Source organism: Xyrauchen texanus, chromosome 38, assembly GCF_025860055.1.
Source record: "Xyrauchen texanus isolate HMW12.3.18 chromosome 38, RBS_HiC_50CHRs, whole genome shotgun sequence".
In the NCBI taxonomy this organism is placed as follows: Eukaryota; Metazoa; Chordata; class Actinopteri; order Cypriniformes; family Catostomidae; genus Xyrauchen; species Xyrauchen texanus.
In genome coordinates this window covers 32,066,910-32,093,197 of record NC_068313.1, presented here as the reverse complement: position 1 = coordinate 32,093,197, position 26,288 = coordinate 32,066,910, and the positions used below count along the sequence as shown (strand labels likewise).

The window sequence follows — 26,288 nt, the reverse complement described above, 5'->3', positions numbered from 1 at the left end:
CTTTTAATGATGAACATGCTCTTGTTGTCCTATGCTAAAACAAATGGATAACACAACAGAAAGCTGTAAAATTCATAATGTAATAATATGTTGAGAATTAATTTGTTTAGATGGACAAGTCTTTTAGTGTTATAAAAGTCACTTACTAACATTATCTGTGTTAATATATGTCTGATATTGCATCTTCATTGTCAAGACAACATAGTGCCTGAAGGCTATAATAGTGAAACTGTGTATTTTTAGTGTTGATGTAATGGCCCCATTCAATTCCATTGTAAGTACCTTACTGTAACCAAATTGTTTTCTTTTTTAATAAACAAGGGATGAGAAAAATTATTTGTTTATGGAAAATCAACATTACGCCACAAATACTGTCGATTGTGCTTAACTTCCTTTGAACTCGGAACGTTCCTTTAATTATTTTTCTTATTCTCTTTCAGTGTTGACCGATCGTCCGCCCCCCATCATCCGACAGGGTCCAGCTAACCAAACTCTGGGTGTGGACAGTGTGGCTCTTCTCAGGTGCCATGCATCCGGGGAGCCTGTGCCCACCATCAGCTGGCTAAAAGACAGCGTCAGTCTTCTGGGGAAAGACCCGCGTATGTCCCTGCAAGACCTGGGCAGCCTGCAGATCAAAGGCTTACGGGTAATCCTAAACATTAATATTTCATTTTATGAATAATTTATGTTTATAGAAATTTGGACCAATAGTTCATAGTTTAAATCTAGCAAAAATCTAAACTAACAATCAAAAGTTCGGAAACACCTAATTTTCTTCATTACTGCTATTTCCCACATTTTAGACTAAAGTTTAAGTCATCAAAACCAAGAAATAACACAATGGAAGTTTGGGTGTTATCTCTCTCTCTCTCTCTCTCTCTCTCTCTCTCTCTCTCTCTATCTATCTATCTATCTATCTATCTCTCTTTCTCTCTCTCTATCTATCTCTCTCTCTCTCTCTCTCTCTCTCTCTCTCTCTCTCTCTCTCTCTCTATATATATATATATATATATATATATATATATATAATATATTTATATATCAGTGGTGGGCCGTGCATTTTAAGTCTAGGCCTTCAGTGTGATTCATGCAAAAGTTTCACAATGAATAATGCCTTTGGGCATCATACATTATGTCATAAAAAAAATAACATCTCTGTTATTAAGAGATGTCTAACATGTGACTCCAGTCTGAGGCTAATAAAGTGCGGTGCTGATATAATTATTGTGATCGATCAAGACTTCAAAAGTCTGATTGCTTGGGGGAAGAAGCTGTCATGTAGTCAGCTGGTGCGGGTCATTATGCTGAGATTCCGTCTGCCTGATAGTAGCAGTGAGAGCAGCCCATGGCTCGGGTGGCTGGAGTCTCCGATGATCCTCTGAGCTTTTATCAGACACCGCCTGGTATAGATGTCCTGGAGGGAAGCTCACCTCCGATGATGTGTCTGGCAGTTCACACAACCATTTGCAGGGCTTGCAGCTTGTCAGGATACTCTCTACGGTGCTGGTGTAGAACCGTGTGAGGATGTGGTGGTTCATTACAAACTGTCTCAGGAAGAAGAGGCACTGGTGAGCCTTATTCACAACGGCCTCAGTGTGGACGGATCATGTGAGTTCCTCAGTGATGTGGACACAGAGGAACTTGAAGCTATATTATATAATTTTTTTGGCATGTTACGCCAGCAGAGAAGGCTATGCTGGCCCTGAGAATCTGCCACTGATATATATAAATAGATAATATACAGGTATATATATATATTTATTATATAAAGTACTGAAAAGAGTATATTGTTTGAGCTGAATAAGCCTCAGTATTGTCCCTTTCCAATATCAGACACATCATTATTTTTTTTAATAATTTAAAATGTAAAAATTATTTAAAAGGCACTAATATTGGCCACTATCAATATACATAGTAGAAGGCACAAGCTCTATGTCCAGATGTGTGTCTGTCATTGTCTTTCCAAGGGTGTGTGTATGTGTGTGTGACTCCCAGCTGCCAGAACCCATCTGTGTGTAAGTGTGAGGTATAGGCTTAGCAGAATTCAATCAGATATTGGTAAGACATAACAGAGATGGGCAGAGGGAATCATATTGCATTACGGGGATGAATGGGAAATATTGATTTTGGTAAATTGTTTGATTCTATCACTTAAGGATACGACAGCTCTCCCAAGAATCATTTATGGAAGACCTGACGTTCTCCAGCCACACACACACACACACACACACGCGCGCACACACACACACATGTTGGTGTGGCTATCCTTATGAGGACTCTACATAGACATAATCATTTTTATACTGTACGAACTATAGATTCTGTCCCCTAACCCTAAACCTAATCCTCACAAAAAACTTTCTGTATTTTTACATGTTCTAAAAAACATTGTTTAGTATGATTTTTAAGCGATTTGAATTATTGGGGACACTAGAATTGTCCTTATAAACCACATTTGTAGCATAATAGGCTTGTAATTACCAGTTTGTCACCTAAAAAACATTTCCTCTTAAACCACCCAACCCCACACACACACACACACACACACACACACACACACACACACACACACACACACACACACACACACACACATACACAAACAAACCCACTTTGAGTGCCATATTAAATTTGAAGTCCCGAAGTCTGCCCTACCAGTGTGGAATAGCCATTACGGATGACAGTGCTGCCCACCTCTGACATTTTATCTAATAAATGGAGGCAAGGCACTCTGATGAAAGAACAACTGGGAGAAGGTCCCGGAAAGGTGTGTGTATAGGGGGATACGCTAGCTGTCATCAGTCCAGGGTTTTAGCAACTGCCCCTTTAAATGAATTAGTCTGCCTCACTTTGCGGTTAGGTCTGTGAATTTGCCAGCAAGGGTAAAAGCTGGCATTAGTGTCAGCACTTAAGCTAAACTGGACGTGCCTCAATGTTTGTATTTCCATCAAAGGGAACGATTGGGTTTGTATGCTTTAACCGCAGATAAAATTGATTTGCTGTTCACTGAATTTTCAATGCTTCCAGATTCAAGAGTTATTCGACAGTTTTTGCTTTTTCTATATTAGTTTTTATTGTAATACTATTTTTTTATTATTCCTATCCCAGTTTAATATGCAAAGACAACTATAAGTAAACCATTAATATGTTGTTTTCCCTGAACATTGTGGCTCTATCAAAACAGTGCTCTGTTTGTTTGAGCATCCCAACAGTAGCTCAACCAATGGCATGAGTTTGTGCCGGGACTATCTGTTTGACCGACAGGCAGACGATTTGATTGTTTTGGAAACGTTTTAGGAAACAAACATATTTTTGCAATTTTGTTTAGTGATGTTAGTAATGCAGAAATTACATTTTTCACCTTTAAATTTCAGTTTCGTATTAGCTATGGTTTTAATTTAGATTTAATTTAATCAGATATCTGTTTAGTTTTTCAAAAACAAACACAAAGACAATGTTAAGCTTCATTTAACGAACCTAATAGCTTTCAGTTGTGTTTGATATAATGGCAAGGGATTTTCTTGTAGCAAATTAGCAATTTAGCATGATTACTCAAGGATAAGTTGTTGGAGTGATGGCTGCTGGAAATGGGGCCCATCTAGATTTGATAAAAAATGACTTTAGTCATTAGTGATGGTGCTGTTTTTTTACATCAGTAATGTCCTGACTATACATTGTGATCAGTTGAATGCCACTTTGGTGAATTAAAGTACCAATTTCCTTCCAAAACAGCAAAATCTGTACATAATTCCAAACTTTTGGCAGTCATTGTATATATATATATATACACTACATATACACTCACCTAAAGGATTATTAGGAACACCATACTAATACTGTGTTTGACCCCCTTTCGCCTTCAGAACTGCCTTAATTCTACGTGGCATTGATTCAACAAGGTGCTGAAAGCATTCTTTAGAAATGTTGGCCCATATTGATAGGATAGCATCTTGCAGTTGATGGAGATTTGTGGGATGCACATCCAGGGCACGAAGCTCCTGTTCCACCACATCCCAAAGATGCTCTATTGGGTTGAGATCTGGTGACTGTGGGGGCCATTTTAGTACAGTGAACTCATTGTTATGTTCAAGAAACCAATTTGAAATGATTCGAGCTTTGTGACATGGTGCATTATCCTGCTTGAAGTAGCCATCAGAGGATGGGTACATGGTGGCCATAAAGGGATGGACATGGTCAGAAACAATGCTCAGGTAGGCCGTGGCATTTAAACGATGCCCAATTGGCACTAAGGGGCCTAAAGTGTGCCAAGAAAACATCCCCCACACCATTACACCACCACCACCAGCCTGCACAGTGGTAACAAGGCATGATGGATCCATGTTCTCATTCTGTTTATGCCAAATTCTGACTCTACCATCTGAGTGTCTCAACAGAAATCGAGACTCATCAGACCAGGCAACATTTTTCCAGTCTTCAACTGTCCATTTTTTGTAATTGTAGCCTCTTTTTCCTATTTGTAGTGGAGATGAGTGGTACCCTGTGGGGTCTTCTGCTGTTGTAGCCCATCCGCCTCAAGGTTGTGCGTGTTGTGGCTTCACAAATGCTTTGCTGCATACCTCGGTTGTAACGAGTGGTTATTTCAGGCAAAGTTGCTCTTCTATCAGCTTGAATCAGTCGGCCCATTCTCCTCTGACCTCTAGCATCAACAAGGCATTTTCGCCCACAGGACTGCCGCATACTGGATGTTTTTCCCTTTTCACACCATTTTTTGTAAACCCTAGAAATGGTTGTGCGTGAAAAATCCCAGTAACTGAGCAGATTGTGAAATACTCAGACCGGCCCGTCTGGCACCAACAACCATGCCACGCTCAAAATTGCTTAAATCACCTTTCTTTCCCATTCTGACATTCAGTTTGGAGTTCAGGAGATTGTCTTGACCAGGACCACACCCCCTAAATGCATTGAAGCAACTGCCATGTGATTGGTTGATTAGATAATTGCATTAATGAGAAATTGAACAGGTGTTCCTAATAATCCTTTAGGTGAGTGTATATATACACAGAATATTCCAAAATGTATTTAAAAATAAGTATCAATAAAAATATTGATAAATAAGAAACAACTATTTGTTTTTTGGTCATTCAACCACTGATTTTAGTTTAGTTCTAGGCCACGTTAAAAACTCTATTTTGTGTTTCCTAACGCTATAGTTTCCAAAGTATTATGTACTACTGAGTGTTTTTGGATGTTTTTGGCTGTGGAAAATGCCAGTGTGATGATGCTTAAATGTTGCAAAATCAATAAAGTTTCAAGCAAAATATTTAAATGTAGTTTTAGTTATTCTTTTACTTAGCTTTCATTATTTCATTTCAGTTTATGTTAATGTTTTTAAGTCAATCAGTACTTTTCTTGGTTTTAGTTTACCATAAAAACTCTGATAATAACCCTCTCTTTTTCTTTCAGCTCACTGATTCTGGTATCTACACCTGCGTGGCAGCGAGTTCCAGTGGGGAAACATCGTGGAGTGCTTTCTTGGAAGTCAAAGGTACTTTCGCACTTATGTGCAATTTTCAAAACCACACTCTGACTGACTGTAAATTTACAGTCATTATTATTTCTGGGAAAAGTGATAACTCCTGATGTGCTTATAACTCTATTCTTATATTCTTCAGAGTCTGGTAGTCTTGTGGTGGATAAAGTCAGAGATGAGAATGAGCTCCCAGGTCCCCCGTCCAAACCTCAAGTTACCGATGTCACTAAAAACAGTGTGTCGTTGTCCTGGCAACCTGGCCTCCCTGGAGTGTCACCCATCTCGTCTTATATTATTGAAGCTTTCAGGTATACATTTTATAGCATTACATTGTTTTTGACAGAATCTTCGATGAAAACTTTTTGATTTGACTTAAACTTTTCTTCACACAAGATTAATTAAAAAAATTGGTCAACTTCTCACGCAAAGCAAAAAAAGACTTCAGTCAGTGAAGATGCTGTTTTCAATTTTTATCACAAAAAGCCTGGGAGGGATTGAAGTATAGTCCAGTCAAAATGTCATACCATAAGCCAACAAAACAATTGGTCTTTCCACAAATTTGAAGTTGACAAAAAATCTGTAGTCATGACCTAGGATATTAATACAAGATGAATGGACTGTACGTATGTCCCTGAAAACATTATCAGCGTCAGAATTAAATAAGATGTCCTCTTTGACCATTGTCTATAAAGACATTACAAACATACGTAACATCATTCTGCCTCATTCTCATGCAGCCAATCAGTGAGCAACAGCTGGCAGACTGTGGCTGATCACGTGAAGACCACACAGTACACCATTAAAGGCCTCCGACCCAACACCATCTACCTGTTTATGGTGCGAGCTGTCAATATCCAGGGTCTGAGTGACCCCAGCCCAATGTCCGAACCCGTCCGCACTCAAGGTATTCTGACATTTCACAGCTTAATATGCAGAAACAGCTATAAGTAAAGTATTCATTGACTGATTTCCTTTAAAAAAAAATTACATTGTAGCTCTATGGCAATGTTTTTTATGGTTTGAAAGCCTAATTATCAGAATTCTGACCTGGTGCTTCTTTAAAGTCAATATCAATGAATTAAAGTCAATATTCTTCAAATTGTGGCTTTTGTTCATGGAAAAAGAAGCCTAGTGTAGGTACCAAATGGCCTGATGGTCCCACAAGCTCATTAGTTCCAGTGACAGAGTATAATGTAGAGCAAACATCTACTTTTGGAGTGTATAATTGAGTTAGTGCCCTGGCTGGTACCTTAATGATCACTAAAGAAAAAAAAAGACCAGCCTTGAACTGGATAAAAGATTCGATTAAGGTGCTACAGAGCCCTCCATATGTTCATTAGGGGTGAGTTATTCTTGAACCCTGGGTGGATGTAACCTCACAGGTTGAGATGAAGCTTTGTTTTCTGCTACTGAGTCAATGAGAATGACTCCTCGTTGTCTTCTTTTAGAGGATTAAATTGCATTTAAGGGATTATGTTGTACTGATCTGTGATTTAGCATTGTCAATGCACTATAAGAGTTAATGGCATTGGCTTGTGTTACTCTCTTGACAGATATAAGTCCCCCAGCTCAGGGTGTGGATCACAGACATGTACAGAAGGAGCTGGGAGAGGTTATTGTGAGGCTACACAACCCTGTGGTCCTCAGCCCCACCACCATACAGGTCACATGGACGGTAAGACCCTCTGTGATTGGACAGAGGTTGGAGCACATTAACTGTGATTTGCCCAAAGAGACCCAAGCATTAGCATTAACTAGAGTTAAAACAAACAAACAAACTCAAAAGAGTTCTTGCATGCCTTTGCCTTTTCCTACCGCAGTCTTCCAGCATTGATATGATTTCTCTCAATGTGTTTGTTGTGTGTTGAATTGCATTACAATTGAGGTTTTATAGCTTTGCCTGTGTCACATTAGTTCGTAAGCACTCTCCTGCGGTATATTAATGATTGCTATCAACAGTCATTACGGTGACGAATATAAGCGTCTATCTGTTGAGTCTAAATGGCGGATAGACTGTTTCAGAGGTATTTTTCTCATATGAATAATCCATAAATCAACAACCCACACAGTCTCTCGATGCACCAGCACTCTGGCTGTAAACATGGGTTGTGTCAAGAAAGCTTTTATGATCCTGAATCATTCAATTAATGGAAGTTAAAAAGCTTAGGAAGGAAGCCCATCGGGCTGATTTACACCACGTGTAGGAAGGAAAAGCAGATGTTTAATATCTCACTCTGAAAGCCAGACTCTGGTGTTAAGTAGACATTAATGTGAGTTATGAACGTTCTTTCACTCTGTAAATACAACTTTTCTCAGCCAAATTACAGAATAAAACAGCAGAGGCTTTCAACGAATGAGGAGTCTTGTTTACTTCTATGAATTGTTAATTGTGTTTCTTCTTTGATCTTTATGTTGACGTGATTTCTGTTGATGTTTATGAGCATGAGTGTGCATAAGCATGTTTTGTGTGTATTTGTATTTAAACGTGTTTATTTCTTTGCAGCTGGTTGCTTTCATGATAGTTTTTAGTAGTATTTTATTTACATTTTGTCTGAATCATGCAGTCCTGTCATCCTCTCTTCCTGTTTGTCCTCTTTTGAGTCTTATTTGCACTTTCTTACCTCATCAGGTGGACCGTCAGTCTCAGTTCATCCAGGGCTACAGGGTTTTGTACAGGCAGATGTCAGGGCTTTCCTCCCCTGGGCCGTGGCAGAGCCAGGATGTAAAGATCCCCTCTGAGAGGAGCGTTGTGCTCTCTGCACTGAAGCAAGGCATTGTCTATGAGATCAAAGTCCGTCCCTACTTCAATGAGTTCCAGGGCATGGACAGTGAGTCTCGAACAGCCAGAACAACTGAGGAAGGTACATACATGGATTTCTTTGATTAGATAAAAGAAATAAGAGTTTGACTTAAAAGTCACAGAGTTTTGTAATTGATTTGTTTTACTTCTTAGGGTGGTGTTTGCTCAGGACACGTCCTCGCATTCTAAAGCAGTTAGTTGAGGTTCAACAGAATTCACACGTCTCTTTCATTTAAAAAAAAAAAAAAGCTGTTTATACATGACACGCTATTTTAAAAAGGCGGCGCTCATGGCTTAAGATACTAGAAAACGGTCAAAGATGTCTGTCTAGTGCATGTAAGCAAGTGTTAAAGAACATTACAGACGAAAATCGGATGGCCGTGGTCTCCATTCCGTTTGCGGTCTCCGTTTATTGTGCACGTCTTAAGCTTGTCAAGATTAACATTAACTTACAAACTTTATCATATACATTTTCCACTTCTTGTAATGTCTTTGCTACACTTTAACATGATTCACGCTTAAGAATTCCCATTCATGCATTCATATCCAACCTGAATGCGATGTTGAATTCCTGACCTCTGAAGTGATGATATTACAGTGGGGCTCGTAAATCCTCTAGTGTTGGTCACATATCCACATCACCGATTAAGGAAATTATTTAAGCCTTTATTAAAAAATGTTTTATATAAATGTTTTTAAAGTTGAAATGCTCCATAGAGGTCTAATGCTCCATAAAGTATTCCTGCTCATGTGATACGAACAAACTTAATCATGCTCCTTCTTTTCCGCCATGGTCTTCTGTAAATATATACAGACTCACTCTTGCCATTTATTCTACTGCATTTCGGTAAATCTGCACATGTAACTTAACTAAATAATTAAAATATGTGCGCTCAAAATCTGGCCTTCCACGTCTCTTTCTGTCCTTGTTAGAGCTGGTTATCCTTTGTCTTTGAAGACTGTAGTGTACACCTTTTGGGAATTTCAAGCATTGTATAGCCTTCATTCCTCAAAACAATGATTGACTGACGAGTGTCTAGAGAAAGCTGTTTCTATTTTGCCATTTTTTACCTAATATTGACCTTAAGATATGCCAGTCTATTGCATACTGTTGCAACTCAAAAACAAACACAAAGACAATGTTAAGATTAATTTAATGAACCGAATAGCTTTCAACTGTGTTTGATATAATGGCAAGTGATTATCTAGTACCGAATAATCAATTTCCTTCCAAAACAGCTAAATCTGTACATAATTCCAAAATTTTGGCCGCCAGTGTATATATATATATATATATATATATATATATATATATATATATATATATATAACCTGGAGTTAAGTGCCTTGCTCAAGGACACAATGGTGGTGGCCGTGGGGATCGAACCAGCGACCTTCTGATTAACAGTTATGTGCTTTAGCCCACTATGCCACCACCACTCCTATATAATATATAATATATATTGTTTATATTATTCATGCTATATATTGTTAAATTTGTGTTAACTTTGGACCCTGCATATAACCCATGGGGGCTCAGACAGATAGCTTGTTACTTAATGTTGAGTCACATATGACCATGTCTAGGATTCACAGTAAAGCTTTGAGTTGTTTTCCCTGGTGTGAATGATGGATGCAGCTACACATAAATCTTGTACAAAAAAATGAATTTTTGAGAGTGCTTTAAATGGCAGATGGAACTTTCAAGACATAAATTCACACACACACACACACACACACACACATGTTGTGTTTCCATGTTTTATGGGGACTTTCCATAGACATAATGGTTTTTATACTGTACAAACTTTATATTCTATCCCCTAAACCTAACCCTACCCCTAAACCTAACCCTCACAGAAAACTTTCTGCATTTTTACATTTTCAAAAAACATCATTTAGTATGATTTATAAGCTGTTTTCCTCATGGGGACCGACAAAATGTCCCCACAAGGTCAAACATTTCGGGTTTTACTATCCTTATGGGGACATTTGGTCCCCACAAAGTGATAAATACACGCTCACACATACACACACACACACACACACACACACACACACACACACACACACACACACACACTAGAACACTAGCACAGAAGGTTCCTGATTAAAACTCTTAGCACTATGAAAGGCTCATTTGTCCACAGAGAGTCGTATCTCCGCAACACAGCACCAGCTCTGTCTCCTGAAGCCCCACTGCTCTGTCTTCACACCTTACACCTGCATGTCAGGGCCATTACCAGTGCAAGACAAAACATTGGGTCCCCTGGCAGAGCAGCGTCATGGGGCAGACGAGCTGAGATAGCCCCCTTTTGTTTCATGTTTTACTCTACGTGGTAGTTGAGAGCATTTGTCAAAATAAAAGAAGTGGATGATTTATTGGCCATTGTCTGATTAGACAATTACAGCATCCCTCTAGAGCTCCCTGTTTCTGTTTCTTTTTTCTTTTCTCTCCTGCTTTTCCAAGGCAGCGTTGGAAAAGTATTTGCATTTTATCTAACTCTAGCAAAGATTTCACCCTTTTTCCCTTAAAGAAATTAATTATGATAACCAAATTTGTTATTATGGTTTTACAGAAGGAACGGTAACTATTTTGTCTTAGTTGCTTTTAGTTGGTCAGTCAGCCTGGCCAAGATGTTTTTATGCTGGTTTAGCTGGTGTTTCAGTTTGTCTCTCAGCTTGGCCAGGAAAGAAAAAAAAAAATATTAAAACCAGCTTAAGGTTGTTTTTATAATAGGATACGAGGCAGCTAAACCAACGAAGAAACCAACTTGGGCTTGTTTCCTTTTTGACAGGGAACCTTAGATTGTTTTACGCTGGTTAATGCCTTAGGCTGGTTTACCCTGTTTTGCTGTTGTTTTCATGGTCAATTTTAGTCACTCTGGTCTGTATTTATTGTAGCTCTTTGGTTGAAAATGTGCATTATTATTATTATTATTATTATGTAAAATTATTTTTTTTAAATAGAGGTTGAAAAGGTGAAACAGACACTTTCAGAAAATATCGTATGTCATCTTAATCCATTTTATGGTCAATAATCAGCATTTCCACTGAAACCTTTTCCTTATCGTCATTATCGCCAACATAGCATTTCTTCATATTCAGCATATGCTACAGCCCTGTCATCCGCATCCAGTCTCAATAGTAGCGTGTTTAAATAAGAGAGTGTTATTTTCCTCTGTGTTCTCCTCCAGGCTACAGTAGCGACTGTGAAACAGAGGTCACATTCTCGTAGCTGTACATCACATTGCTAATGGTGCTATTAGCATCGCCTGCACCACCGCACCACAAATGAGGAATATGTATTGTTTGCCTCAAATGTGCATATTGATAAGCTTCTAAATGATTTGCTGCATTAACTTTTAATGACATTGGCTGCACTGTTATGGGAGGGATTTTGTCACCTGCGATGTGCTGAGTTAACGCTACGCACATTAGCGAAATTGAAACAGCCGAATGGTCTTTTATTTCTGTTCAGCTCCAGATGTTTGATGAAGTCAAGCTGTCGTTTGTCCTGTCAGGCCTTTTGGGGATTCAAATGAGCCACCCAGTGTGAGCGATGAGTGCAGCTATCGGATGTGTGCCATTTATGCAGGGATCAGGGGGCACAGAAAGAAACGAGAGGGAGAGAGCGAGTAAGCACTGTTTATAGTAATTGAGCTGTCAGTATTCTGCAGAGTTGCAGCACCTCAGTCTGCCAACACAGAAGTGAGAAAAACATTAAAAAAAAAATATATATATATATATATATATATATATATATATATATATATATATATATATATATTTCACGACAGCCCCATATTATTTATTTCATTCCTTTTTGTCGGAGTTCTGGTGTCTCAATTAGAGTGGCTCTGATGGGGTTAATAAAACTGAGGCCCAGGGTCTCGCCACAATATCACAAGCTGTACTTTCAGCCAAAAACAAAGCAGTCTCTTCCATTTACAACTGGCCGATATTGAGTGACTTGTGGCTGTCAATATGTTTACCCAGTGGAAAATTCTCTACTTTTTCTTTTCGATCGATTCTTTAAAATAAATAAATAAATAAATAAAAAATAACTTGAGTTAGAACCAAGTCAATACAAAAATTTAAAAAAGATCCTCAATTTGTTTTTCTATTGGTTATTACTAACTGTTTACTTGAATAATTAACTTTAACTTTAAGTAATATTTACTTAATTGAGAAATTCTTCATATGCCATTGATTTAAATTAGTTTTATTTTTTGCTGTTGTATTGAAGTTGATTCCGACAATTGTGAAATTTCACTGGAATTGCTATCGACAACTGAAATTTTGGTATCCTGTCAACCATAGTTCCTCAAATTCCCTGGCTCATTCCTCCGAGCTCAGCAACTCACATGCTTGTCAAGAGCGATTTGCCAAGAAAGCAGAGTGGTTCGTGTGGCTCACCATCTCATTGTCTATCAGTAAATATATTTTAGGGCCAGGATTTGAAATCGTAGTGAAATGTGCGGGAGTGTTGTGTCAGGCTTGGCCACCTGCCTTATGTTCTAAAGCTCAACACACACATTGAGTGCTCAATGTACCACAGCGGCTTACAACAGACTCTTTCAGAGGATACATAATGAGAAGGCACGTGTCTTTGTGCATGGTGAGTGATGTACATAAATAGTTTGCCTATCAACCAAAAGGGAAACAGATGGGGGTGGTTTGGATCAGTGGTTACAGATTTGCACTAGTTACCAAAAAGTTAAAGGTTCGAACCCTCACCATGAATCCATTACACTCTTGATCCAAATCTCATGTTGTTACAGTGGGACTGAACTTCATATATCTTTCCAGCAATGCCCTAGCAACTACTCAGTGATGTCATACCAACCACTCAAGGCACCTAAGCAACTGCATAGCAACACCATAGTAACCACTCAGAACACACTAGCAATGTCATAGCAATCACTCAGAGCATCTCAGCAACCGTAGATTAACCCCCAAGCAACCATCCAGCAACGTCCCTTCAACCACCCAGAATACACTATCAATGCCATAGAAACAACTCAGAGCACCTCAGCAATCACATAGCAACACCCTAACAACCGTCTAAAAACACATAACAACCACTCAGAATACCCTAGCAATGAACTCTGAGCACCCGAGCAATCGGCTAGCAATCCTTAAAGGTGCTGTATGCGATTTTAGGCGGTCTAGAATTTCCACAAACTGAGCCGTTGGATTAGGCACGCCCCCTCTATCCAAAAATCTACACCCCAACATACCAAAGAAGCTTTATTGAAACCGACATCAAGCAGATGTTTGTCTAAAACAACAGCAGCAAAATAGCACCCTTAACTGAAAACTATTATGAGCAACATGGCATCAAATTGGTATTAAGACGCATTAAAAGTCACTGCAACTACAATTCTAGGAGAACACTCAAAATGATTGAAAGGCAGAATGCATCAGACATGCTAGGCATCTTTGATTGTTTGACTGAAAATCTTTCAGCTTTTTGCACAGGAGAGCAGCATTTTTTTTAAAGAACTTCACCTTTTAAAAACATGTGTCGAGATAAATGCATTCTGTTCTGTACGTTGGGCTGTGTTTTGCTTTTTGTAGCACAAAAATACATTTAGTCTGGATGGCCCCTAAGACTACATGTAAATCTCTCTCTTTTTTCTGGTTCTCTCTTTCCCAGCACCGAGTGCCCCTCCTCAGCAGGTGACCATACTAACAGTTGGCAATCAGAACAGCACATCTATCAGTATCTCCTGGGACCCTCCTCTAGCGGAACATCAGAACGGCATCATCCAAGAATATAAGGTAAACATTAAAAAGCTCTGTTCCAAAACCTAGTGAGCTGCCTATATAGGCATCATAGGCACATTCCTGATGTGTGGGCTGTTCTTAAAAGCTTGGCAGTGTGAAATGCAAAGATACTTCGGGCAACATCACATGTATCTTTGCAGAAAAGAAGCTCAGTGAACATGTCAATATACTTGTATTTCATTATATTGGGACTATTTTACCCAATATTTGTGTGTGCTGTGTATTTTTATGCTTATTAAAGAATCATAGCAGTAGGTTAGCAATATGCTAATGCAAAACTCTATTGAAATACATTTAGAGTTAATTCAGAATTGATTCTCCTGTGCAGTTTGCATGAGAAGTGCTATTAAAATTGAGAGAGGTGCTGCCTTTGTAGAAATTTCTAAATTTAATGAGATTCCATTTCACTTAGGATGCTACCTTGGAAGAATGCCGCCTATGTAGGCACCTCACTAGGTTACATAAAAAAGAGATGACTTTTCTATGTATTTGTTAAGTATTATGGCACTTTATTTAAAGACATATACTGTGTAGTATGTCATTTTATAACCTGTATTATTGGAGCATAATGAACAAATGTTCATACAGACAGCAACAGTGTGGCTTCTTATCTTTTATCACAATTTTAAATTCTCTTTCTCTCAGATCTGGTGTTTAGGGAATGAGACCCGTTTCCATGTAAATAAGACGGTGGATGCAGCCATTCGTTCAGTGGTGGTCGGAGGTCTACAGGCAGGGGTCCTGTATAGGGTGGAGGTGGCCGCCAGCACCAGTGCAGGAGTGGGGGTGAAGAGTGAACCACAACCCATTATTATAGGTAAGAGATGCATTGAGGCCATGAGATTTTCCTTTTCTGTCCCATTCTTTCTGCCATTTTGTGGTGATTGTCAAAGATGCCCTAAATGATAGCTATTCATTGGGCCACTTTAATTGCAGTCACCAAAATGAATATTAAATCACAGTCAAGGCCACTGATCTATTTTTTCCCCAATGCTTTGGGTGTATAGATTATGAGTTATGTGATTTGTTGCAGGTTGTGACTGGTTTGACCCATAAGTGATGATTTGGCCAGTGACATGCCCTTATTCCCAAATGTCAAGCTCACTATTCATCTTCACGCACAGCCAGAGGCTGATAGCTGTTTATCAAGACTGTGGCTTGTGTGTATACTACCATATTTTGAAGCAATACAAGGCAGAACCTCAAAATAATAAACGAAAGACAAAATGTATATCTATTTTTTTTGTAAATAACTCTCCCTGGTGTTATTGTGCAAGATTCGTCAGTACATGTTATTCTAAACAAGTATTTTAATGTTTTTTCTTCAAAATATAATAGCTTTCTTTTCTTCCGAAATGACTTTACTAGTCTGATGATGTAAGCAAGGCCATATGGGCGGGGAAACATTCTATTAACCAATAATATCAAAGACTAACATGTTGGTATCCAATCAAATCTAGATTGTATTTGATTTATGTCTTTGAAGTTCATCCTGGATTAACTGCAGAAGTTCACATAGATGCAATTGTCCTTGTTAATTGGCTGATGAAGGCTTTTGTTGGCAATTGATAGTCTATGTATTCCATTATAAGAGTGTAGTCCATCAATAGACCAAGGTGATTCAGATAGAGATCAGTGAGGTGCATCGCAGTTCAACCTGGCCAGTAATTTCGGTGAGGTCTATCCTAAATCCAAGGTTCAGACAATGGCATATGAAGTATCCCATGTCTTATGGTTGGAGTTGGCATCAGTTCATCCTCTGAAGTCCATTGTAATAGACTGAAGTGATGTTTGGCTGGCACCGGCTTCATTCAGTCATTATCACACAGCGACACGTAGCAGTGGAGTCCAGATAGGAGTCCCGAGGTTGAGACAGGGATACAAATAAAAATAAATGGCATTCAATTTATTGCAGAGTTATAGATCATGATCAATATTTCTGGTTTCTGGTTCCAGCAGATCTAACTAAAGCAGTCTAACTGTGAGTTAATGGATAAATTAGGTGTATGCCTGGCTAAATAGATGAGTCTTTAGTCTAGACCAGGGGTTTTCAAACTTTTTGTGTGTGGGGACCACTATTTCTAATCAAGAATTTTCGCGGACCACCTCATAATACACATAATAAAATATGTCTACACACAGTCCTACCTGAATTAATCCGCACCTCTAAATAGGCTTACTAGCACTAAAACTATAACTGGTCATCACATCAGTACAACAGGCTTGTTAAAAGAACGTTTACTGCACACACATTTTTTTTTTTTTACAAAATACACATTTAATGAAAACACAGTAGGCCTACTCCAGGTTAAAAATAAAAATAAAAGTTGTCAAAAGGAAAAGCCATTGGAGTCTATTTGCTAGCCCGATATGAACGTAGGCTAATATCCCCCTTTGTCCCCCTCCACATCTTTCCCTTCCTCTTTTTATCATCTGTCTGTCTAATATAGGCCTATATTAAAAACAAACAAACCTTACGTAGGCGAGCAGGTTGGCGAGGTTCGCTATGTCAGTGGATTCGTCCAGCTGAAGAGCAAAATATCGACTGGCTTTGATCCGCGATATTAGCTGGTCGTTCACATTGCTGGCCATCTCCTCGATTCTGCGCTGCACAGTGTTGTCTGATAATGGAATCAAGTCCATTTGCTTTCGTGCTTTGTCACCCAGCATGATACCCACAGTCTCTTTAATTGCTGGTAGCACCACCTCCTCCCCGAGTGTATGTGGCATCCCTTTTTTTACTATGATTCGGGACACCCGGTACGAGACTTCCACTGCTTTAGCAATAGCACCACCTGCAGATGTCGATTCTATAACTTTTTTGCTTGTGCGGTATTCCTGGAGCTTGCTTTTGAAAAACTTCGACTGGCTTGGACTTAAATTCCCCATGCTTGGTTTCCAGATGCCGGCGAAGATTTGATGGTTTCATGCTCTCGTTAGCCAGTGCCTCGTAGCAACAAACGCAAACGGGCAACGGCTCGTCTTCGGGAACGGTGTAGCTGAAACCTAATGCTAAGTAGCTTTCGTCAGTATTTTCTCTTCACCCTACTTTTCTTAGTTTTTTTATTTGGAATCTGGCTCGTAGATGCCTCCGACTCACTGTGAATCTCTTTATTGGTTGCCTCTTTTCTCTTCAGAGAACCTGTTTCTATCCACCGATCCATATTGTGGTTCTAACGGCACTGAACTTGAACGTCACGGCCGAGCGCCACTAGCTCATTTTAGTATAAGCACAATAACTTGACAATTTAATTAAAATTTTATATCAATATAGGCCTACATTTTCTTTTTAGTTTTTATTTATGGGAATTTCCTGGTAAAATTAAGGTAAAAAAATATTCTTTTATATTTTATTTTGCCTTTCCACGGACCACCTGGAGTACCGGACCACAGTTTGGGAATCACTGGTCTAGACTTAAACTCAGTGAGTGTGTCTGCATCCCGAACAATGTTAGGGAGACATTTCCATAGTTTAGGACCCAAATATGAAAAGTATCTTCCTCCTTTTGTGGATTTTGTTATTCTAGGAACTATTAACAGGCCAGAAGTTTGTGATCGTAATGAACGTGATGGAATATAGTGTGGTAGAAAGTCACTTAAGTACTGCGGAGCTAGACCATTCAAAGCTTTGTATGTAGTTAACTGAATTTTAAAATTAATACAAATATTATAATATATAAATGGATGCGAGGGTGTAATCAAACATACTTCACCTAGATGTATACATATGTATACATAATACAGATTTAGGCAGTTGATTTAAATGCACTGATAAAACGAATCCCTTATATTTTGCATCGAGAAGTTGGTTCATTCAGTTGGTTCATTCAGATGGTTCATTTATGCAACTACTTTGCATAAATGATTCGCTGATTCACTTGTGCCCCACACAGCCTTAAAGGGATTTTGCCTTCTGTTTTGAAGGTTTTTTTTTTTTGGTAATTGCTGCTGTTTATCACTATAAATCAATTATTTTAAATATGTGTTTCCTAGTATTATTAGTGTCTATTAGGAATAAATGTATGTTACATTTAATGATGTCATCTTATTTGTTTAAATGACCCATGGTTCTGCTATAGTAATAATGTGGCATGCTTAACTGTAGTAACCTACTGTTTAAAGTAGCTTCCCCAACACTGCTGCTCACTGAAGTGATGCTAAACATTAAAGTGATGTGCTTTTAACGCTCTAGTTGAGTTGATTAAATGCTTTTGTGATGCTGTTTGCTGGAGCACAAATGTTTTCATTGTGCAATTAAACTAGACACAAAATCTACCCATAATGGTCTATGTACTAAAAAAAGAGTACTGTATGTATCTCATGTAGGTAAGGACTTTCGGGATGTCATCTTGAGCGGCAACAGGAATAATAGCATAACGGAGCAGATCACAGACGTGGTGAAGCAGCCCGCCTTCATCGCGGGTATCGGAGGGGCATGCTGGGTCATTCTCATGGGCTTCAGCATCTGGCTCTACTGGAGGAGGAAGAAGAGGAAGGGTCTGAGCAATTACGCAGGTAGAGACAAACTCCACTTACAGCTACAGAAACACAATCTCGTTTCAGTTCTTTTTAAGTGTGTTTGTGTGTCTTCTGTGTTAGACTGCCTGTCTTGTCACATTCCTTGATTCCGCCGGCTGCTGCTTTGCTGTTCTGACTCGGCACAACACAAACACGCATTAAAATAATCATTCACCTGCAAAGAAGCAGACACACAAACAAGCTTCCACAGCACGAGTGAGCACTGCAGGCCTTTTAACACACACTCTTCTCTGTCTTCTTGTTTTGCAGTTCAGTCGTTCACCTTCACTCCTGCAGGTACTGTTCATTTGTCCCATCTTTATGAACCCCCATTTCCTACTTTCTGCACTTTACCTTGATTTCCTGCTCACAATCTAGTGTCTAGCTTTCTATGATTTAATCTAGCTAGTCTTCAGATGAATTCCACTTTGCATTAGATGCACAATTCCTGATATACTGTATATATAACATGAATGTAACTTTTGGCTCATGTCAACACAGAAAAGTATACTTGTGAAGCTATTTGATAAGGTCAGATAATTGAATGTGTCAGTACTAACTCTGGTGCTTAACAGAGGCAGGTGGGTTCTCCACTTAGGCTTGTGTTTCTTTGTTCTTTTTTAAGGCCGTTTGTTTGAGCGGTGTCATCTGTGCTGCCATAGTTTCTTTCTTGTCGTTTACTCGTCATCTTCATGTACCTTTTCTTTTCTCCACCCTTTTGGGTGTCTCGGTTTGCGCAGGTGTCGCAAATGTCTTTTTAGTTTTTCTATATCTAAGTTTTCCTTCATTATTCTTGATTCCTGCCTTTGTTATTAAACGCTTGAACAAACTTACATGGCTGTCTAAATCAATGGTTCTTAACTATTTGATAGCAGCTCAGAAATGGATTGCAGGTCTGTTCTAATTGGATCACGGACAGCAGGGAAAAAACAATGTTAAATGCAAAATAATACAGTGCAACAAGCTATATAATTGTGTGTAGTTAGGACAGCAAACTACATTTCTTATCAACTTTTAAAATGGAGTAGAAAATGCTTATTTTGTTTTTAATCCAAGGCCATGTGTCAAATCGAACTTTATGGTATTTTGGTTTATTAATATCATTAAAGAAATAACACTGCTAATTAATTTGTATTAAAACACTGTTTTAAGGGTTGGCAAGCTACTCGAGTCCAATGTGAAAATTTGAAGCAAAATATTTGGTGGTATATATGTTTTCTGGGGGTTATCTTATTTGATACAATTTCTTAAATAGTTATTGGCAAAATTCTGGGTTGCAAACCATATTTGTACCATCACACCAAATACCACCCAGTTCTAAATAATGGTCTTGCCACCATTGATTTTTCTACTCATTTTAACAATAGCTTTAGAAATGTTTGGAATTCAGTGGTTGGTTTATCTGCAAGGTGTGTGACATAAAGGAGATTCACAGGCCTACAGAGGTTAACCAGCGATGACCTGATCTATTTGAACGGTCGGCCACAATCACACACTGTATTGATAACAGAAAAAGAAAAAAAATCCCTCAGCTAGCCCAGGTTCACCTCATGTCTCTTGGGGATTGTATGTGGATTGAGGTGCGCTTTTATCATTTTAGAGGGTTTCGCTCCAAACTTCATTACCAATGAAATCAGTCTCCCAGCTAAAGCAGACACCTCTGTACTCCACTTTCTCTTATTTCTCCCTTGAAGATAAGACCGTGGTAGACAGGTGTTCAGGTTTTATGGCCTAGATATCCCCCGCTCTCCCCATTTTAATGCACTCCAGTGGTCCCTCATCTCCACTGCTTCAGTGGGCTTCAGGGTTCTCTAGTCCCAGAGGAGCACATCTTGCACGGTTTCCCAGTGACCATGTGCTAAGCAGATAAGTGCACTGTTCAGAGCAGTGTCAGAAAAACTTTTCCATTAAGAGGCAATAAATAAAATAAAATGTAATTAAATATGAAATAAAATGACATTAGGTGTTATAAAATTAATTTAAAACAATTTCCCCCCACATTTTCAATTTTGGGGGCATTTTTGTCCATTTCAGTGGCAAATGAACCTGAGCCCTGGTTCATTTCTGACCTTTGTTTTGGCTCAGTACCAACATGCCATATCATGTGTGTATAGGTACTTTTGCAGCAACATTGGTCCATGCTTGCAGAAGGTTGTTTCTTTTATAGAACGAGAAGCTTCTGAATCTAACCGGAGATTTGTGTATTTGCTTTTTCCTGCAGCCAATTTGTCTTTGGCTTATTAATACGGTTCACTGCAAATCTTGTGAACGCTCCAGCATTTCAGGGTTTATAGAACAAATAAAGCGGATGGTTTCTAAAAAAAATTAGACATTAGTGTCAAGGCGTTTCTGTTCTGAAAGGAGATGACATTTAAGATATGCATCTCTGCTTTTGCAGTATTGTATTTAATCGAGGCCGGGGGGTGTTGACGATGTCTATAAGTGGTAAATGCGCAATCCAAATGCACCTGTTCACACAAACACGCTAACAAACATATTCATTCCTCTTCTCTCTTAAAGCTGTCATCACCACAAGGCTAAATTAAATTCTGCTCAGGCAGGAAGGAAGATTTGATGGTATTTTTATACGCTGATTTTGTCGTGCCGCAGTAAATGCTTATTAAAGAGGAGTAATCAGTTTTCATATTGGAGAGAGTGCTTATCTGGAGCCAAGCCTAAAGCCGACCAGTGCCAGTCCACGGGCACATCAAAGAGTCAGCAATGTGTCCTATTGTAGATAGGCACTTAACAAACCTGCGCACACACATAGTGACACATAAAAAGAGTCCCTTGGGGAGAGAAAACACCTTTAGTGTTTGTTTTCAATTTACTGAAATGCCAGTTTCTGGAACTAGACATGAATGCAAAAAATCTCAACAAACATTGTGCTCATAGAAAAGACCACCCCTGGTTAGTGTCCATCAAGTTTAATGTTTGAACTGTCTGTTTGTTAAAAGAGGTGATGGATTATTAACAGTGGAGACGAAAATGTCACAAATCTAATTCAGATTCTCTGCAAATCTCTGTGTAAACAGATTGAGTGTCACTCTGGTCAGAGCATTTGCTACTTGCTGGATAAAAGGGAATGAAAAACCCCAGTTTAGATTCTCCATTCCTAAGTTGCTTATTGTCGCAAAGTGACTATATTTAGAAGTGCTAGGTGTGATTATATTTCTGTTGTATTGCAATATTTCATTTCTCCAAAATCCTGCTGCACATAACTGTACTTTATATTAAACATCATAAATGTGTTACACTTCGCAGCATTTTTACATGCAGTCTGAACAGTCAAATTAATTGCTATTAGAAATATGTTACATTGTGACTGGATTAGATACAATGTAATGTTGGTTTTTGGTTCAAGCCCAGCAAGGAGGAAGTGGGGGCACATTTTTACAAAATTAAAACTTGCATCATTGTCCCGTCACGTTCTGCACATTATCCGTCTTGTTTACTTTTCTTTAGAAGTATTTTGACTAACTTGATAATGCGTTCAGCCTCAAATTGAAGTGCATCTTCAGGTGCATTTTACCAAAACATATTTTACCATGTTGTGGCAGGGCGGAGGGCGGGGCCGGGTTGTGATTCCGCACACCCAGCCCCTAATCAGGCTGATTAGCCCGAGAGGAATAAGGGCCGACTGGAGCGGCAGTGCGACAGAGAGAGAGATTTACGGGCAGCTGCCTGGCACCTGTGTGTGTTTGTCTTTTTGGATCAGATTATAATTAAAATATAATTTATATCGTCAAGCCAGTCCTTGCCTCCTCCTTTCCATCAATCCCTTTACACTGGCGCTGAAACCCGGGAAGGTAGAGGGCTCGCCGCTACCATCCACCCCAAAGGAGCAGCCACGGCCATCCGTCGGAGGACGGAGGAGCCCGGCCACCTGGAAGCGGAGAAATGGTCACCGACCGCGAGGGGAGGAGGGGGAGACCCCTACCGTCCACCAAAAACGCGGTGGGGCATTCCGTCCACCAGGGGCCGGAGGACTGCCTCCGATCCGCCCGGGGATGCGCGGCTTTCATCCATTAGAGGGTGGAGGAGTGGAAGAGGACCAAGCTACGGAGTAAGTGTTTATTTTTCTCTCTCTCTCCTCTCCCACTGCCGCTCAGTGTTGGCCTTTTATTTTTGTTTCCCTCCTATGGTCCACGTAGACAGGAATGACCTGCCGGCAGACAGGGCGAAAGGCATGCACCCCCACCACCACCACCTGAGAGAAAGTGGGATGAATGTGGCAGGGCAGAGATCGAGGCCGGGTCGTGATTCCGCACACCCAGCCCCTAATCAGGCTGATTAGTCTGAGAGGGATAAGGGCCGATTGGAGATAGCAGTGTGACAGAGAGAGAGAGATTTACGTGCAGCTGCCCGGCACCAGTGTGTGTGTTTGTATTTTTGGTTCAGTTTATAATTAAAATATGATTTATATCATCAAGCCGGTTCTCACCTCCTCCTTTCCATTAATCCCTTTACATCCCCCAATATCAGCGCAGAAAATGCGAAACTATAAAGTCTGTAGATTCCATTTTAAGCCACTTGAAGTAGCTTTTGGATAAAATATGGACAACTGACTAAGGTTCTTAACACACCTTTCATCATTAATCCATCCTTTCAATGTTTCTTTTGTACCCTTTCCTTTTCAAACCACTTCCCCTTTTTCATGTAGCCACAAGTACATGAACAAGAAAAAGGCAGAGAAAGAAAAGAGGGAAAAAAGGACAATATGCTTAGATATTAACTGAAAAATCTATTGTGCCTGTTTATTTACTCGTTATGCTCTAGGCAATTTAGTCTCTTGTATAAGATTACAAAGATTGATTAATAAAACATTTCATTTCCTTATCAGCTAGTAGTAGGCCGATATATAGTTGTTGTTGTTGTTTTGTTTTTGGGTTTCTTTGCTCTTTTTGGAACTATCGGTTATCTGCAAAAATCTATGCCAATAGTTGGCAATAGTTTTAATCTATTGAATGTAGGTCATCATCTCAAAATATGTATGTGTGTTCCAAGCTTGTTTATAGTTAAAAGGCATGCGTTATGCACCAAATTTTCATTATATATATAATTGGGATTTTGATTGCACAATAAACTGATGGGATTTTATTCATTTTGGACTCTTGTAGCCTCAATTACCTTTAGACCTCTTTTATCAACCCCACACATTTGTTCTACAGACATGAAAGACACCTCAAAATATAAGGCTCTTTGTAGAGAGATATGCTATTACTTATTATTAACGGACAAACATACTCTTACATCCATTTTTTTTTTTTGCCTGGTGGACAAAAAATGGACAGAAAAAATTCCAGTACCCATTGTAGGAGGGAACAACATTATTTCTAGGGACCAAAATGTCAAAGAGACTTAGAGTTGGGCTCTTTTGAACTGGGAAATAAAGCAGCCCCCCATAAACAACCTATTTACCACTTAGGAACCAACCTAGCAACCCTAGCAATCTCATAACAACTTGCTGACAACCACTCAGAACACCTCAGCAACTGCATACCATTGTGGCGGCGAGTTTTGCAAAGGCAAGCACCACTCACATTATCTTCAGAAATGTAAACATTTAGTTATTTTTGTGCTGTAGCAGATTTACAAGAATTATCCATCTGAACGGTCAAAAATGTGCATTTTTGTTATGATTTTGTTATGATGTTGCATACTTAGCTCTCTCTCTCTCTCTCTCTCTCTCTGTTTTTTATCCTCTTCCTGAACCCAGTGACGTTCCAGCGTGTTGATGGAGGCTTGATGAGCAACGGGAGGTAAGATTCCTGTCATCCACTCTCTTGTTTTCCCTTGTTTTTCCTCGAAGTGCCAAAAAACATCCCCGGTTATTATCTTTGTGCCAATCACTTGCCTTTAACCTTCAAAGACCGGCTCCTCAATTCCAAACCTCATTCATATTCTGTCCATCAACCCCTGTAAGGTCATCAAAACCATTATCCTCTACAAGGCAGTCATCTTCCGCCCCGCACTCTACTTTTAACAGGTTCGCACCATCTCTGCACTGCTAGAAATTCATCTTAAGAGACGTTGCAGATGGGAGAAATAAAATGTTTTTTTCGTAGATTTCCATGAGATTACTTGTGGGTGCACACAACCGTTTCTGGCGGGTCAACAGCTTGATTAACCTTCTAAAAGTCACAGTAGAGTCCGTCAATTTGGAAAAAATTTTGCATGCCATGTAACACAAGGGTGTTTCTTCAACAATTGGCATGTTTGACCTTCTGGACTTTTAGAAAATAAACTGCATTAAAATACACTTCTCAAACTCTCTTGTTTATGTCATTTGTCTGCTAACAATGTCTAACAGTGTCCAACAGTGGATATACCAATGTATTAATTTATCTGTCATTTTTCTGAACCAACATATGTCATTTCCATCACATCTCAAATTATTTGTTTTGTTTGATCACATTCTGTGATTAAAAACATGAATACATATGCTAATGGGAATTACAATATACGTTTTTGGACTTCTTTGTCTTGTTAAGGTTAATTTCATAGCTAGCATTTTTGGTTCTGGTGGAAATGATGGCACTGAGGGACAGTCGTAATTTGTGGAAAAAATGTTCCGTTATGTTCCGTTCCCCATGATCACACAGTTTTATCATATTTGAAAGTACCGACAGTGAGTCTGGATGGCATCTCTCCGTTAAATCATGCGTCAAGCTGGTTCTAATATCACCATGTGACTGATGGATGCAAAAATGAGCTCTGCCTGTTTGTGTACCCTGCATACCTTCAAACAAACGCACACTAGACACTTGCAAGTATGCACACAAATCTCTGCATATATCCCTTCACGGGCGGCTAGCCTCTCATAAATCTCACCCCCAAAAAGAATTAGCAGGAACAATTTAAGCAGAGAGAGGTTTTATTTCATCATTTGTCAGTCCCCCCCCCCATCCCCACTGCATATGCGGACCCCCACGGTGATAAATTTGCCTGTCACCTCAGCTGGGCATATGGAATATGAGCATGTGTAATAATGTAAATATAATTACCCCAGGGAGAAGCTAGGCTAACCCTTCCGGAATCTACTGGCAGGTTTGTGCTTCGTTTTTTTAGAGGGGGGCAAAAAGAATAGGACAGGTTTGTTTGAATGACACCAGTTACCCACTGGATTGCAAGAATCGGTCGAAAAGGGAGCTCTTGTCTTAGAGTCTTTTATCATACCTGACAGGCCAAATGCAGAGAGTGGAGCTTTTTACAATAATTCTGCTTGCCTACACCTCTTCTCAGGGGTGTCATGAATATATATATATTCTGAGGGGCAAGAGTGGCAGTCCCACCCTAAAATACTTAATAACTTACTAATCCAGCTGAGATATTGTGTTTTCAATTAGCAAGTATGGAAACTGGGGTTTAAATCCTGACCAAATGTAAACATTTTAAGATGTAATTTTAATAATGATTTTTTTTTTTTTTAAACAAGCAAGATTGAAGTTGAACTTGACAGTCAACTTAATTTATGTCACAGCAGATTAGATTAGATTAGATGAACAATTTTATTTTGTACAATAATAATTCAATCTAAATAGCAAAGACGTTCGAATCCCGGGTGTGCTGAGTGACTCCAGACAGGTTTCCTAAGCAACCAATTGGCCCGGTTGCTAGGGTGGGTAGAATCACGTTGGGTTAACCTCCTCATGGTCGTTATAATGTGGTTCTCGCCCTCGGTGG

At 39.3% G+C, this 26,288-nt stretch overlaps 1 protein-coding gene across 2 annotated transcripts in view; it reads left to right on the top strand.

Moving 5' to 3' along the window:
* The window catches only part of LOC127631839 (roundabout homolog 2-like), a 555,763-nt gene that overhangs the window by 488,070 nt on the left and 41,405 nt on the right, over positions 1 to 26,288 (top strand). For both annotated transcript variants that reach the window (XM_052110211.1, XM_052110210.1), the window contains exons 12-22: positions 441 to 646; positions 5,425 to 5,506; positions 5,634 to 5,799; positions 6,229 to 6,395; positions 7,045 to 7,166; positions 8,121 to 8,352; positions 13,954 to 14,078; positions 14,730 to 14,901; positions 18,411 to 18,599; positions 18,873 to 18,899; positions 24,322 to 24,364. In XM_052110211.1, coding sequence (XP_051966171.1) covers positions 441 to 646; positions 5,425 to 5,506; positions 5,634 to 5,799; positions 6,229 to 6,395; positions 7,045 to 7,166; positions 8,121 to 8,352; positions 13,954 to 14,078; positions 14,730 to 14,901; positions 18,411 to 18,599; positions 18,873 to 18,899; positions 24,322 to 24,364 — 1,531 coding nt within the window. The remainder of the gene's footprint in view (positions 1 to 440; positions 647 to 5,424; positions 5,507 to 5,633; positions 5,800 to 6,228; positions 6,396 to 7,044; positions 7,167 to 8,120; positions 8,353 to 13,953; positions 14,079 to 14,729; positions 14,902 to 18,410; positions 18,600 to 18,872; positions 18,900 to 24,321; positions 24,365 to 26,288) is intronic.